This window comes from Coloeus monedula, assembly GCF_965178545.1.
Source record: "Coloeus monedula genome assembly, chromosome: 20".
NCBI lineage: Eukaryota > Metazoa > Chordata > Aves > Passeriformes > Corvidae > Coloeus > Coloeus monedula.
The window spans coordinates 6,238,832-6,253,676 of NC_138800.1; the positions used below are offsets into that span (position 1 = coordinate 6,238,832).

The following is a 14,845-nucleotide window of genomic DNA, read 5'->3' on the forward strand; positions in this document are numbered from 1 at the left end:
GTAAGCCGCGCGGTGCTGTTTCAGCTTTAAGGCCGGGCTTCCCAGAGCAGTACCGCAGTCTTCCCAGCAGTGCTGCTGGCAGGGTCTCCTGGCCGGCCCTCAGGTTTTTTGGGATCAACTCATTTTCATCTACAGCTGCTTCTTTAGGTTCTCTCAAGAGGTGTAAACTGCATGGTGTTACTTGTTTCAGCTCAAGACTGGGGTTCCCAATAAGTCTCCCTCCCTGCAGTGCTGCCAGAGGTCTCCCTGTTGCCGCCAGCAACTTAATCTCCTTAAATCACGGAACGGTTTGGCTCGGGAGAGACCTCAAAGACCGTCTTGTTCCACCCCCCTGCCATGGGCAGGGACACCTTCCACTATCCCAGGTCGCTCCAAGCCCCATCCAACCTGGCCTGAGACACTTCCAGGGATTCAGGGGCAGACACAGCTGCTCTGGGCAACCTGTGCCAGGGCCTCACCACCCTCACAGAGAAGAATTTCTTCCCAACAGCTAACTAAATTTACCCTCTTTCAGTCTGAACCCACTACTCCTTGTCCTATGATTACAGTGCCTGACGAAGAGTCCCTTTCTGCCTGCCCTATAGCTCCTTCAGATACTGGTAGATGCTGTGAGGTTTCCACACAACCTTCTTTTCTCCAGGCTGAACAGCCCCAAATTTCTCAAAACTGTCCCAAACAGGGAGGTGTTCCAGTATTTTTGTCAACTTTGTGGCCCCTGTCTTTTTGGAGGGTGGGGAGGGGGAATGATAAATGGCCAGAGTATTAATACAAATAGCCAGGGGATAAGTCAGTGCTACAGTCAGACAGGGTGAGTGGCTTCAGGTCATGGGCTTCACCCTGTCACTAGGTCATGATTTATGGCATTTTCAATGATTGTCATTATTGGATTGGAAAAGTAAACCACCACAGATTTAGCCTCACCAAGCTAAGGCATGGATAACCAAGATGTGCAGCTTTGCTGGTAACACCTGCGCTCCCATCTAAGGCCACATTGTTTATTTTTCACTATTTTTTTGATAGCAGTTCACGCTGTATAGCTGAGCTTGATTTCGTTCTCAACCTGCCATCTACAGGGTTTCGGTTTTTTTCTCAGAGATTAAACTCAATTGGGGAAGAAAAGTTTAATTTGCATTATTTATTAGCTCCTAACCTAGAGAAGAGACAGTCAAGGAAATATTCAACCTGAGTCCTTCCCTTTGGCAGATGCCACCCTGTAAAGCATTCATGGCTCCATAATCTCATTAGGAAGCAACCAATGCTTTCATTATGTTCACCCTCAGAAGGAAAACTAATGATTAACTTATTATCATTTTATTTTGAAATAGTACTGCACATCACCTTACAAACACAGAGATGACACAGGCCTGCCCCAAGGAGTTTACAGTTCGACATCGGCAAACGCTACAAAAAATTCTGTGGACAGGAAAAGGTGGGAGAGGCAATGCTGGCAGGTTAAAGAGGGGGTTTTCTAAAAGGGGGGGTTGTCTCCAGAATAAAAAGCAGGTGACAAAGGGTCAGGCACAAGGAAGTGACAAAAGCAGTAGGATGACAACATGGAGCACAGGACACCTGGGAAAAACAGATTGCGCAGACAGGCTGGCAGCACATGGAGGAAAACAAGGACCTGTGGGCTTTATAATTAACATGTAAGACTGCAGCTACATAACACACCATTGTTTCAGCTATTCCAGAGAAGATAACATTGTGAATTATAATTTAGAAGTGACTTTTTTTTTTTTTTTTAATTAAAAAAAACCCCAAACCAGTCTGTTCCCATCAGGAATCCTACTGTAATACTATTTGCCATAATGAGCACTTTGCACTTCTAAACTGGGGTGTAGGGAATACCAAAAAGCTCTGCAGATGCAGAAAAAAACTCAAAGGGGGAAAAAAAGAGTAGCGAGTATGTGTAAAGATTTCATTCCTTTTACCCTACAGTATCTGCTTTAAATTTTGTAGCATATTTTCCAAATTCATCAGCCTGTCAAGAGGGAAATCTTCTACTTGAAAACATTTTAGTGATTTACAGGCTTAGTTAAAATCTCATTATCCTGCAATTTTCCTTTATAGACAGAGCATGAAGAGGATGGGCTTTGCTGTGGGAGTTGAACATTTCAGTTGCTGTAGCAGCATTGCAGTTGGTGTCTCAGCAAGATTTGCCCCTTTTTTTTTTCCAGACATCTGTGTCCAGTTTCATCTCAAGGATCCATATATAGCTTTACTCAGTGACTGCCATAGTTTAAGTGTCCTATTAAGCAGAACAGCACAGATTTTCTCTGCTACTTCTGATATAGTGTCATAACATTAGCGTTATAAAGGCTGTGTCAACGGGGCTTAGGTTCTGGCAGATTAGTGAAAGCAAAAAGCTGTCACCCTCCCTTCCCCACGCTGTGAATTTCTTTTTTTTTTTTTTTTTAATACAAATGCATATTAAATGCATGTGAGAGGCTGTAGAGCCTGGGAGCAGCATCTCCAGAAGGTGAAATCACTTTACACAGCAACCTTTGACTCTGAGGTACTCACAGATCCGGTTTCTGCTTCATTACATTCAGCTGGGGTTGCTTCCATGGAGGTCTTTCCCATGGCCACCCTCCTTGCACTTCCCATATGGATGAGGGTAAGGAAGGGCATAAAAATCCCCAAGTCCTACAAATCATTACGGAATTATGAAAGCAGTTAAACACATTGACCTGTATTTGAGTTATACAGATAAATGCATTATTGATGCAAACTGCTGTGACTCTCCAGTCTTTGGTAGCCCATTTATTTTTCCCACAAGGTGGCTCATGCACTCAGGGAGCGCACCAGGAATTGTCTTGGTCCTGCATCACTCGGCTGGGAAGCAGCAACGCTGTTTTCCACTCCAAATGTATATAACCCACAATTCCACTTCCCTAAGCATCAAAGGATGAGGCAAACTGCCCCTGAGCAACCACATGTGATGGGACCACCCCAGCTGTGTTTCTGCACTGTGCAAGACAATGTTCAGAAGAAGCTGAAGGCAGAATATTGCCCTCCAAGGACCCCACTGCTGCAGGAGGTGCAGCTCTAAAGCAGTTATGCCACAATCAGTAGTGTTTGCACATCGTGAATGCAGATGCAGGTTTTGAATAGATAAATCTTAGAGTGCTCTTGAAATTAGTTTGGTTCACAAGTGTCAGAATAAATTTCACCCCATTAGATCAGACCAGTGTTTCACTTTAGCCCAGCGTGTTTTCTCCAGCTTTGACCAATTCTTACAAGACAGAACATGCAGACAAGTATCTTTCCTTGGCATAACTTTCTCATTTACAGCAACTTAAAATCTCCCTGAGTTAGTGGATGCATTGTTTAACCAGCCTCTTTTAAAAAAAAGTTGATACTTTTGTTCCCCACTAAATTCTTCTGCAAAAAATCCCAGTTTGACTTTTCATGGCCTGAGAACATGATCTCATTTATCTGTTCAACCCTGAATAGCTAAAACTTCCCTGTGTACCCACCAGGGCATGAACTCTACTCCTCACACCTGACCAGCAGCTTCTGAACAGAAGCACACACATCCACCAGTTTATCAGATGAAACTGGATTTGAAGATAGCCCTAATAAAGGGCAGGAACTGGGAACTGAAGCAGGGAGGTAGATGGCAGAAACAAATGTGTGTCCTTTGAAGTATGTGGAGCTAAATTAAAAGGCAGCAGCATCTCCACTAAGACTTCATTAAAATATGCCACTCTCTTTTCCACTATTTTGCTGAGACATTTGTAACAGGCATTTAAGTGACATAAGAGTGGAAGGCAAACACATTCAACTCTGAAACTGAGGTGGAAGTAATGCTGGAAGTAAAGCACATGAAACAACCCTCCAACTATGCTTTAGGACACTGAGACTATGGATGGAGGCTCACTCACCTGATAACTGTCATTGTCATGTCACAAATATCTCTGAGCAAGAACAGGACTCTTCTCAAAACCATTTAGAAGTATTGTAATATAAAATGCAGAAATCTGCAGAAAGCCCTCTGGCAATCTAGGCGGGCTGTAGCACTGCTGGTGGGCCTCTGAACACGTACTTGAGACAAGACAGGGAACCAGGAAAATGAATCAAAACTCTGCCATCTGAATTATTGCTCAAAGAAAAGATGGAAAGGTCACTAAATCATCACCAAAAGACAAAAAGTTCCAGAAGAGTACAGTGTTGACAGCAGGCAGTAAAGCTGTCTTGAAACAAACACATTTAATAAAGGCAACACATTAGGGAAAAAAAAAAAAAAAAAAGTGTAAAATCCTCAAGTGGCGAGTCCTTCCGAAAGGAGTAACTTTAGACTAAAAGGTACCGCGGCGCGCAGCAGCATCGCCCCGCCTGCGGGAGCAGCGACTCGAGATGGCGCTGCCGGCCCGCGGAGCGGCCCCGGCCGCCTGCGCTGGCACCGCCACCAGCCAGGGACCCGCGGGGCTCACGGCCCTGCTGCCGAGGCTCTGGCGCTTTTCAGGAAAGGTGAAACCCTGCCCGGGCTGAGGTTCTGTCTCCTTCAAACCCCCAACGAAGGAGTTAACAACCAGCTTCCAGGTAATTTCTCACAGGAAGGTCTCAGCACGGTGTTTCTAATCGCCAGTGAGCAATGCTTGTACTTTTCCAACCAGATATAGCCAAGGTGAATGTCTGAGCCCCTGCCAGGCTGTGCAGTAAAACACCACTACTGGGTCTTCATAATTGTTTTATTTCTGCCCCAACCTTCCCGCAGCCACCAGCTCAGCCCAGTGCAGTCGGTGCCACACACCCACCGGGGATGCTCATCCTCACCCCTGCACAGTCCTGCTTCCAGCAGCTCCACTCAGTTCAGTGCTTAACACAGGGCTACAGAGCCTGAGCTACCGACTTCAACAAGAAGGTTAAGGGCAGAAAAGTCTGCTTTAGACAAGGAAAACCTCTATAAAAATAAGCAGGTTAAAAATTCCCTTTGTATTCCACTCCCTGGTGTGAACAGACCTGGAGCACCTTTACCCACATGTATTGCTCTGACAGTCAGCTTCACCATACAATCAGTCACCATGTGCTCTGTCCAGACAGAGCATCAACATTGTAGAAGGCTCCTAGAACAGCCAAACTGGCAGCATTTTGGTCAGTCACAGTAACCTGGTGCTCAGCAGTTAGGTGACCATTATCATAGCAAGGTAAATAAGCTTATGGCTAAAAATGACATCACCACATCACCCTGCCATATGTCCACAGGATCCAGTAACCAGACACAAAGGAGTGTTCTGCACTCTTGGTTCTTTTCACCAGCAGGTCAGCTCACAGCACATGAACACCAAGGTGTCTGAACCCCCAGAACTCAGCTTCAAGAAGCTTCTCCACTTCACTGAATACACATTGCTGCTCCCCTCCCAGGGCCATGTTGGAGGGAAGAGGCAAAAGGCAACAAGTCTCAAAGCACTTCATTGGTAAAGAAGATCCAGTTCTTATCTCAGAGGCTCCAGGACTGCAGATAGTTTAAAACATGTACAGGTGGTTTTGTGAACCGGGAAGAAGAGGAATTCCAGGCCTCCAAAGGCTTGGTCTAGGACCAGCAGTCCACTATAGGCTCTTCATCATTTCAGTGTGGAAGGCAGATCCATTGCTCACAGTCTGTGTCATTTGCAGTAATAAAAGGTTTGGGAGCTGTCAGTGCTAGCAGCCAACATTTAGCAATACACACTGAAGCTGTGCTCATACACATGGGAATAAAAACCTCTTTCCTGCCTCAGAAACAGGGATATGTCTGGAGACACAGTAAAACCACTGGGTCCAGCTACACATCAAGCAGAAAGACCATTATGAAGCCTTGGGGAGGGAGGAGAGTGCAGCTTGCATCTGAGACTGTGTCAGCCAAGGTTGGGGGAAGAGGGGGAGAAAACAGACTTCAGTGTGTTACATTTGCAAACTCAAATTATGGTCTGTCTTCCCTCTTCCCCCATCCCTCTATTCCTTCTCTCCCCAGTTTCCTATGCAAACTCTCTGCTGCTGGAGAGTGTGATCAGGGGATAATTTAAGACACAATATCTGTATGGCCTTTATAAAAAGGAAAAGTGTCCTGTGTTTTGGAGTAAGGAGTGGGAAGTCTCCTCCTGCCATATATCTGAGGCGTATCAGTCATGATGGCCAGCCCTCGCTCCAGTGATGAGCAAAGACCGGCAGAGCCAGGGGAGAAAAGTCCTGGCTTACACCACAGGTAGAACCCACGGATGTGGTAGGAACCTGTACAGGGGAGGTTGTACATGAAGCACCAGTTTAAACAAAGGCTTCCTCAGTGGGAGTGCCATTGATTTTGAAGAAAAGTTTGGCATCTTCCATCTTCTGCTTTTTTTCTCTCTCTAGCCTGCGCCTGTAGCAGACCAGGTAGATTGGGAGGCAGAAACCCAGGAGGCTCATGCCAAGCAAGCCAACATTGAGCTGCAGGAGAAAAGCAAACCACAATTAGGCTGGTTAGGAGGAGACAACAACCCAGTCACGCATGCAGCGGTGTCAGAGCCCAGCCCACGTCACCCAGCTGTGGGCAAACCAGGAGACGCCCTGCTCCATGTGGTGGCAACATCTTCCACCGTTTTTATATTTATGCTCCTGTGCCCAGAGCACCTTGTGTATACAAGCTAAAAGCTGCAAGAGTTTTTCACTCTGGATTATGGCTGCAGGAGTCTTGTTTCACAGAACAGGCAGGGCTGTTTGAGCTGCAGGTCTTTCACACCAAGTTTGCTGATTGAAGAGCAACAGGCGTGGGCATGTGTAGCCTAGAGACCAGAATTCTCCCCAAGACCACCCATGTCATGATTTTACTGAGCTGCTCGGACTCTCAGCAAGACACCACATTAGCCCTGCCCTCAACAGCCATTTGGCTTTTTGGACATTAGCATCAGCAATCCAAAATTTACTGGTAATTGGAGCTCATAGGTCTCAAGTGCCAGAGTATTTGTCCTGAATTTTGAGGTCTGCTCACACTCACCCATTTTAACCTGTCAGATTCTGACTCACCACAAACTGTTAGTGGAAACCATTTCCTTCCTCCCTTTCCATACACCATAAGGGTTACTGGCTTTCCTGCCCAGGGAGTCATTACTCACAAAGGGAAAGGTTTCCAGGACAGCACCAAGGTAACAGCAAACAGGGACATGTAAAATTAAAGCTGTTTTTAACCTTGGTTCATGCAGAGGAGTCCTTTTTTTCCCCCCAAGAAACAAGCCAAAAATCATCTTAACCACAAAGCTCCCACATTAAAACTGAGAAGAACTTGCCCAGAGGGGGTCTCCTTTCAAAGGTCCTGTCAGTGCCATGAAGAGAGGCTGCTGCAGAAGGGCAAAGAGGGCACTGATCAACGACTGCAGCCCTGTCAAGCTGCCAAACTGAGTCGAGGGGTATCTGTCAACAAAGAAAGCAACAGCATTATTATGTGTCACCTTGACTGTTCACATCACCCAGGTCAGATTACATTCCCAGTCCAATAACAGAGACCAACGTGAGAGCACAGTCCCAAGACATGCATAATGTGCAGAACTCCCTCCAGCACTGTGTGACTGCCCCTTTTTATAGGGTATTTACCTATACCCTGTGGTGTGCACTGAGCTCTTGAGAGCAGAGTGGCACTGGTGCCACGGCTGGAGCCTTCTTCTCCAGAATATTCTCATCCTGAGCTCTCAAACTTCAGTAATATCAGATCCAGCACTTGTTTTGTTTTGCAGCTCTACTGTGGGCAGGTGGAAGTGTTTATACAACTCCTGTTCCTATTGCACAGGGAGCACAGTGTTGATATTTACAAGTTAAAAGCAGGGCCTCTTTATCCAGATGACTTGTGGCTGAGCAATCATTTTCATCTGGTCATAACAATTTGCTCCCTTTGGAAGTCAGTGAAACCTGCACAACAGGTTAGTGTTTTCCTTTTTAGAGGACAAGTTTGATCCTATGTCAAACTAAACAACACTGTTGACTGGCAAGTGCTGGGTATCAGATAATATTAATGGAAAAATAAATTTCAGGAATCATCTAACATCTTTCTCTTTCCATGACTGAGCAGTGTTTTAAAAGGGTCAGGTTAAACTGAACTTGGAGAGAAAGAAGCAAATCAAAACCTTCAAATATTCAAAGCAGTTGCATTCAAAGCAAAAAAATACCTCAACTCCAGGAAGTTCCAGAGAGTTGCAATGGTCAAACAGGATTAGTTTACAAGTAAGGGGATATACACTGCAACATACATTTATTTACCTTGCCCAAGACAAAAATATTTTGCTTCTGGCTGCCAGAGAGCCAAAAGTTTATGCATTTCTGAAGCAGAGTCTTAGATGTGTTTTCTAGTCTGGATTCCCCAGACACTACAATCTAAACCTTTGACAGAAGGAGTCTGTGGAGTCTCCATCCATGGAGATACTCAAAACACAATCAGTTGCACTCCTGGACAACCTGCTCTAGCTGACCTTGGTTTCGAGAGGTCTCTTCCCACCTCAACAAATCTCTTGATTCCCTGAAAGAGAATAGCCCCTCTTTGTTCCTCTGTCCAACCTCTCAGGATTGAGGGACAGATGTGTTTTCAAAGCCAAAAACATTGCTTAATGAGGAAGAGAGTATTTCGATTCAGCTATTGATAATTTGCCAAGTTGGAAACAGGATGGATGATCTGTCCTGGGAAAGGGAGGAGGCATCACTAATGGTATCTTGAGCAATGTTTTACCAATGTCAACTTCAGAGGAGAGCAGCAGCAATGTTTTCAGTCACATTAATGTTTTACCTGGGCACATGCACATATCTGCTCATTACAAGACAAAAAAAGCCTTGAGTTTGAGTTTTTACTATATAACCTTAGTGTCAATAGTTTAGTCTCACATGAGGCCCACACATAGCTGTGCTTGTCTCTGTTGCTAAACAAGGAAAGCACCAGCTGGGATTTCAGTCCAGCTATTGTCATGTCTAGAGGTGACTGAGGAAACAAGTTGCATCATTTTCCCCCTCTGACCATGAAGACCTCATTCCTGATCTCCGTCTCCCCAGGAGAGCCTACCACCCCAAACCAGTTTATCTGGCCAGCCACATTTTATAGGTAACCAGACACTTACACAGCTGCATAGAGGCCTCCCACAGCTGAGTGGATGAATCCTCTCACAATTGTGTGCAAAATGAAGGACAGAATCTGAAAAGAGAAGCAGAAAAATGTCACATCCTAGACACCCACCCAGAGCGGTGCCAGATCCCAACACACCACCATTCCTAAAAGCTGTTCTTTCTAGGTAGGATTGGGAAAGCACAAGGGAAGAAATTTGTACTTGTCTCCAGGCACTGCTTTTCCTTACTTTGCACACACACAAGAGTTCTGTCATTGGTAAGTGGCACTGCTGCAAGGACATGTCCCCAGCAACCTGAAGCCAGGATCACCATGCTTTTCCACAGCCACCAATTTAGTTAATTTTCCACAAGTTATTGCGGACAACACGCAAGTATGAGCAAACTGCAGCTGTTTGCCTACATCATCAAGGCGTGTTTAAGTAGAGCATAAAATCACTAAACTCCTCTGCCAAAAACAGGTGGTGGCACAGAATAAATATTTTAACAGGTTTATAATCCCACAGATATCACTGGGCATAGCATTTGACGCAAGAATAACCTGCTGTACACATCACCATGTTATGCTTCTTGCAGCAAGTTTTTTCAACCTTCAGCAGCTTAAATCAAGCCCAGTTTTAAACATACAGGCACTGCTGAGAGGATTTTGGTGGGCAAGAACTTGTTGTCACACAGCCCAGCTGCAGAAACTTTGAAGTGCAAATAAATTCTGTATCAACTGGCATTTGAACTATAGCTGCTTGTTCATGTTCTCCCAAGGAATTGAAACTGCACAGTGTTATTTGTTTCAGTTCTAAAAGTGAGGCTTCCAAAGCAGGATGGAAGTTTCCCAGCAGTGCCAGTCCCAGCCCTTCTGCCACCACCAGCAGGTTCTCCTGGCACTGTCCTGTCATTCTGCCAGCACCCCCACCCATTTCACCTACTCACCTGCAACGGTAGATTAGGAATAAGACAGGTGATTCCAAATCCAACCAGCAGTAAGTTCGTGAATACAAAGGCATTGGTGGCGTTGGTGATTTTCTGGATCTGACGGTCACGCTTTTTCTTTTTCTTGTCACCTCTGAAAGGACAGCAAAACCTGTGTTACAAACACACTTCCAGCAGCTGCTGGAATTCACAGCAAGATTCTCCACACATCACATCAACTCTATCTACACCAGTTTGGATATAGGTCTGCCTATGGATGTGCTGGGATCTCCACCAGTGGAAGGTGAGGAGCATCTGGGTAATTATTTCACTGCTGTTACTCTTACTCTTGGGCTAGGAGGGAAGTCTGAGCCTCTCCTGCTACCACTTAAATTTGCTCTTCTTGACTGATCTTAGTGAACATGGAAGATAGTCTGCTCCTTTCCTCTGCAATTATCAAGTCTTCCTTCAGGCTTTCTTTTCTATACTGAAGAGCCAATATTCTTTCCAGTCTTTGATCCCACAACACATAAGGCAGAGCAGAGGGGGCCTGCTAGGTGGCTGCATGTCCCGTGTGGCACACGCTACGCACTGCTCAGCGTTGCTCTCCTCATTCTCTTCTGAGCCATCATCACACTCTTTCATTCTCCAGTCCATGATGCACCCAATCACAGGCGCTGTCAGCAGGCACAGCAGCTGCAGGACCCCAAAAATGGAAGTGTAGAGAGCCACTGCAGGAAAAAAAAAAAAAAAAAAAAGAGTTGTCAGTTCAAGTGACAGGAAAAAAGACAACAAAAAACGCTGTTCTTCCCTAATGATCACCTCATTAAAAGTCCAGAGCAAATATACTGATGGATGTAGGAGCTGGGACATCAAAGCCCCACTCCATCCTTCAGCCTTCCAGCCATCAGAGTGGACATAGTGGGCACACTTCCTTCAGCCATTCTGATCTTGCACTGGAATTCTCTGGGCAACAGCAGGCAGGGCTCCAAAAAATGGTGACACAGCACCTGCTTAGTGCCAGTGAGGTTTATTCTGGGCAGGACAAGTTTTTATAAGCTTCATGTGCAGCACAGCCAGGCCTACTTTAGTCATCTCCTCTCCTGCCTTGCTGGGAGCTGCAGCTACTGCTTCTCCAGCTGGGATGCTCCAGCGAGGACAATCAGGCTGGGAAGGTGAAGACTAACCCAGTTTGTGCTGAATGAGCAAGTTTGGAAGCAGGGGGAAGGGAGATTAACATCAAAAAACCACAGCATTTGTGAGCAATCGTTAAAAAGCTCAAAGTGATGAAAATTTCGTGTTAATGATGAGAGAAGCATCTCCATGGCTTGCTAAGGGAAAGCTGATGCCAGCAGACTCAGAAGAAATTGTCCCCTCCTGTTACTGAGCAGTTCCCCAACCCTGCAAGGCTTTTTTCCACTTCCTCTCAGCAGCCCATGTGAGGACTGAGGCACCACACAGAAGGTCTGGTGAGTCATGGTGTGCCACAGCTCTGAAATAAGGATGTAGTTCTGAAACTGCCCATCTCAGCACAGAGCACAAGTTACAGCCCTGTAAGCAAAGCAGCTCCAATTTTAATTTGTCCCTCCCGATGCGTTTTTAAGTCTAGCCAAAGCGGTACAGCCAGGATTTCCACCAAAATCCACTTGGTAACGGAGAGAACGTTTCCAACAAGCCTTCCTCTCCTATTACAGTTGTAGCAAACTCCAGCAGGGCTGCCCTGCTGTGCCCAAGCATGGCACCTGATGATCTTTTCCTGGCTCCAGCTGCTGGCAAAGGAGCTGAGAGGAACTTCCAGCTCCAACCTCCAAGCTCACATTTGTGCCCCCATTCCTCCCACAAAGGCATGCCCTGAAGTGATCCACATCGCCTCTCATTATAGCAACTGCTGCAGTCAAGAGAAACAGGTGGCATCACCCTCTCTTCATAAACACTGCAGCAGCTGATTTACTCTTGTCTGGTTATTTAATACAGGGTAAGAAGCAAGCCACGCTGTCATGTTTTGCCTCTTTATGTTACCCTGAACACTTAATCTTGGCCTCTAAACAGCAAGGGCAGAGGTCAGCTTGAATGAGGGAATGAAATTTATGGGGTCAGCAAGAAAAGAAGAGGGAAGACAGTAGCTGCTGCTACAAAACAGGGCCCCCTCAGCTTATCCATCCTCTTAAAAAACATTCTTTCCTGAGAAGAAAAAGCAAGAATACCTAGCAAAGGAAGCACGCACGGGCACGAGCCTTTACATTCACTGTCCTAGATGCTTTTCCCTCAAAACTACCCCGAGCAAGCACCTCACACAGCTGAGTTTTCCAGCCCAGATTCTCCCCAAGCTCTCCCAGTATCACCACATTTAAAAGCAAGGTGACAATTTATGAGAGATGCAGACAAATTTCAGGTTCTAGGCATTACAGATCTATTTTCCCCTGCTTTCCTACAACACCATTACACACTCATTTACAGAATGAACCCTTAAGCTTCTTCCTCATCTTTTGGGGGGTTTCAGCAGATAGGCAGCCACAGGCTGACTGCTCTCTCCACCTTTTGGTTTCATGGCAGGTCTAAGTCACCATAATGTGCACAGAAAGAACTTTCAAGGAGACTGCAATTAAAGACCTCACTACTTATCTGCGTGATTTTCCCCACACCCTTCTCTCCTGTTCTGCTCCCAGGAATATTTAACTTTCCTTTTACCACAACACTTGGGGGGTTTGACTCAACTCTCCTCTTCCCTCGCTCAGTGCTCCCGAGGGCAGCTGGAGGTGGAGGGAGCTCTCTGAGCAAATCCCACCCAAGTGAATAAATGCAAGAAGAACAAGGAATGCAGGGGAGCAGCATCCCATCCTCTCCTGATGCACACACAGATTACATTTCTAGAGAGCTGCACGTGCCTTGGAACTGCTCTTGCAGCACAGCCTGACACTGCCGAGACCAGACAATACCACTGTTTTGCTGATGCCATGGAAACACTAAGACAGAGACTGCACTGCAATGAGCCCAGGCTACATTCAGGGGGAGGAAGGGAAAAAATAGGAAGAAATCTTAAAGGTGGCACAGAAAACTTGCAATATACTCAAGGGGCACAATCTCTGTTTTAAGCAAGGAGCTTAAAAGTAGAATTGGCAGCTTATATAGTTAATAGTAGTTAATATAGAGTTAATATTAATTCTGAAATTCCAAGGAGCGGAGGAGAAGGAAAGAAATGAAAATTAAATGAGTATAGCAAGCCAGGGTAAAAATACATAATATTAATTTTTTAAAAAGCAGTGTCAGAGTTACAAGGTAAGCAGAAAAGGAAGCAGTGTTGGGAAAGGTAGGCAATGTGAAGTTTGTGCTGTTTTGCTGTTTAATGTCTAAGCTGGCTCCTGAGCCAGGAGATAAAGAGCTGAATGCTGCAGGCTGTCAGAGGCTCAAGAAACAAAGCAATTCAGGGAATGCCAGGGCACTTGGAGTTTCCTGCGTCTCCTTCCCTCCCCCAGAGCTCACTCCTGTTTTCAGAGGAGTGCCTCTTGATTTATCAGCTTCATGCAATCCAGATTTAACAAGTTCAAACTGGATCTTACTACAAAGGACAAAAACAAAACAAGAAAAGGCTAAGTCCGGTTTTGCAATCCTGAGTATTTTCAACAGTAAACTAATCTACTCTTTCCTGTTTGCTCCATGAACTTCACCAGAACTATAAATGCAGAGAGTCCAGCGCAGGGAGCACCCTTGAGCCTCCCCAGCACCCACCAAGCTGCACAAAAAACCAGCTCTGACTTCACTTCTCCCACCCCCGGGTGCTGGGCTGAGGCACCGAGTCCAACCATTACTCATGAGAGTCAGATGCTCTGCGTTCTCTGCTTGCTTTGGATAAGTTAAGCAAATACCCGATGAAATACGTTTTCCAGTTAAAATAAGAATTATCACAGTCCACCCTGAGAGGTGCTTGCAACAACCTGTGTGAGGAAATAGCATGGGGTAGCATGGTACACACCGGGCTAAAATTAGTTTGACATTCAAGCGCCTGCCTCGCAGCTCCTCTGTGCTAGGCTGGCTCCAGCTCTTCCCTGGACCCTCCCACCAGCTGTCAGTGCACTTGGTCACCATGGACTGACGTAACCTGATGAGTAATCAGGTGCTCAGCCTTCACTAACCAAGTCAGGCTCAGCTCCCAACCCCAGGAAAGCAGGTGAAGGTCTTCAGAGGTTCCCCTACCTTGACTTTCGTCTCCAGACAGAAACTCCAGGATGGTGTTCATGGCTCCCATGTAGAAGATGAGCCTCAGCTGAGTGACACACATGGTGATAAGGCTGAGCAACAGGATGGGACTGAAGACACTCCTCATGAAGGAGGGAGTAGCTGCAGAAGGAATAACAGAGTTCCTGAAGAAGGTAGTATACCTTAGTAAACATTTACAATTCCACCTCTGGCCTAGTAGGTCCTCTCCTGCCTAGAAGTGCCAGTGGCATCTCCAAGGGGTTCACCTGGTGCCTTACAAACTCCCATAATCAACAGCTGCAGATGCTTGGAGTTTGGCTACCAGTAACTGGGGCAAGGAAGCAGGAAGGAAGATTTGCCCAATTTGGTGGATTAGGACAAAAAGAAGCCTCAAACCATTGGCTTTCACCATCAAGGCCAGGTTGGATGGGGCTTTGAGCAACCTGTTCTGGTGGAAGGGGGTGGAATGAAATGATCTTTAAGGTCCCTTCCAAGTCAAACCATTCTGTGATGCCCCTGAGTAAAGAAGGCTTTGCCATGATGGCAACAGTCAACCTAAGAGCCAGCAGTGACCACCTGTCCAGTCCCCCTGAAAGCCACACCAGCTCCCATGTGCTGTCCCCGCCTCTGGCTACACTGCTTGTATTCAGGCAAGGATCCAAGGACAGGATTCCTTCTATGACTCAAC

General features: G+C 46.1%; 1 protein-coding gene across 7 annotated transcripts in view; it reads right to left on the minus strand.

Annotated features, from left to right (window-relative positions):
- Window positions 1-1,354: 1,354 nt before the first annotated feature.
- The window catches only part of SLC43A2 (solute carrier family 43 member 2), a 33,951-nt gene continuing 20,460 nt past the window's right edge, over window positions 1,355-14,845 (minus strand). For all 7 annotated transcript variants that reach the window (XM_082294608.1, XM_082294613.1, XM_082294611.1 and 4 more), the window contains 6 exons: window positions 14,155-14,298; window positions 10,556-10,694; window positions 9,985-10,117; window positions 9,054-9,127; window positions 7,245-7,368; window positions 1,355-6,408 (listed from right to left, as the gene is read on the minus strand). In XM_082294608.1, the coding sequence (XP_082150734.1) occupies window positions 6,247-6,408; window positions 7,245-7,368; window positions 9,054-9,127; window positions 9,985-10,117; window positions 10,556-10,694; window positions 14,155-14,298 (776 nt within the window). In that variant the 3' untranslated portion in view covers window positions 1,355-6,246. The remainder of the gene's footprint in view (window positions 6,409-7,244; window positions 7,369-9,053; window positions 9,128-9,984; window positions 10,118-10,555; window positions 10,695-14,154; window positions 14,299-14,845) is intronic.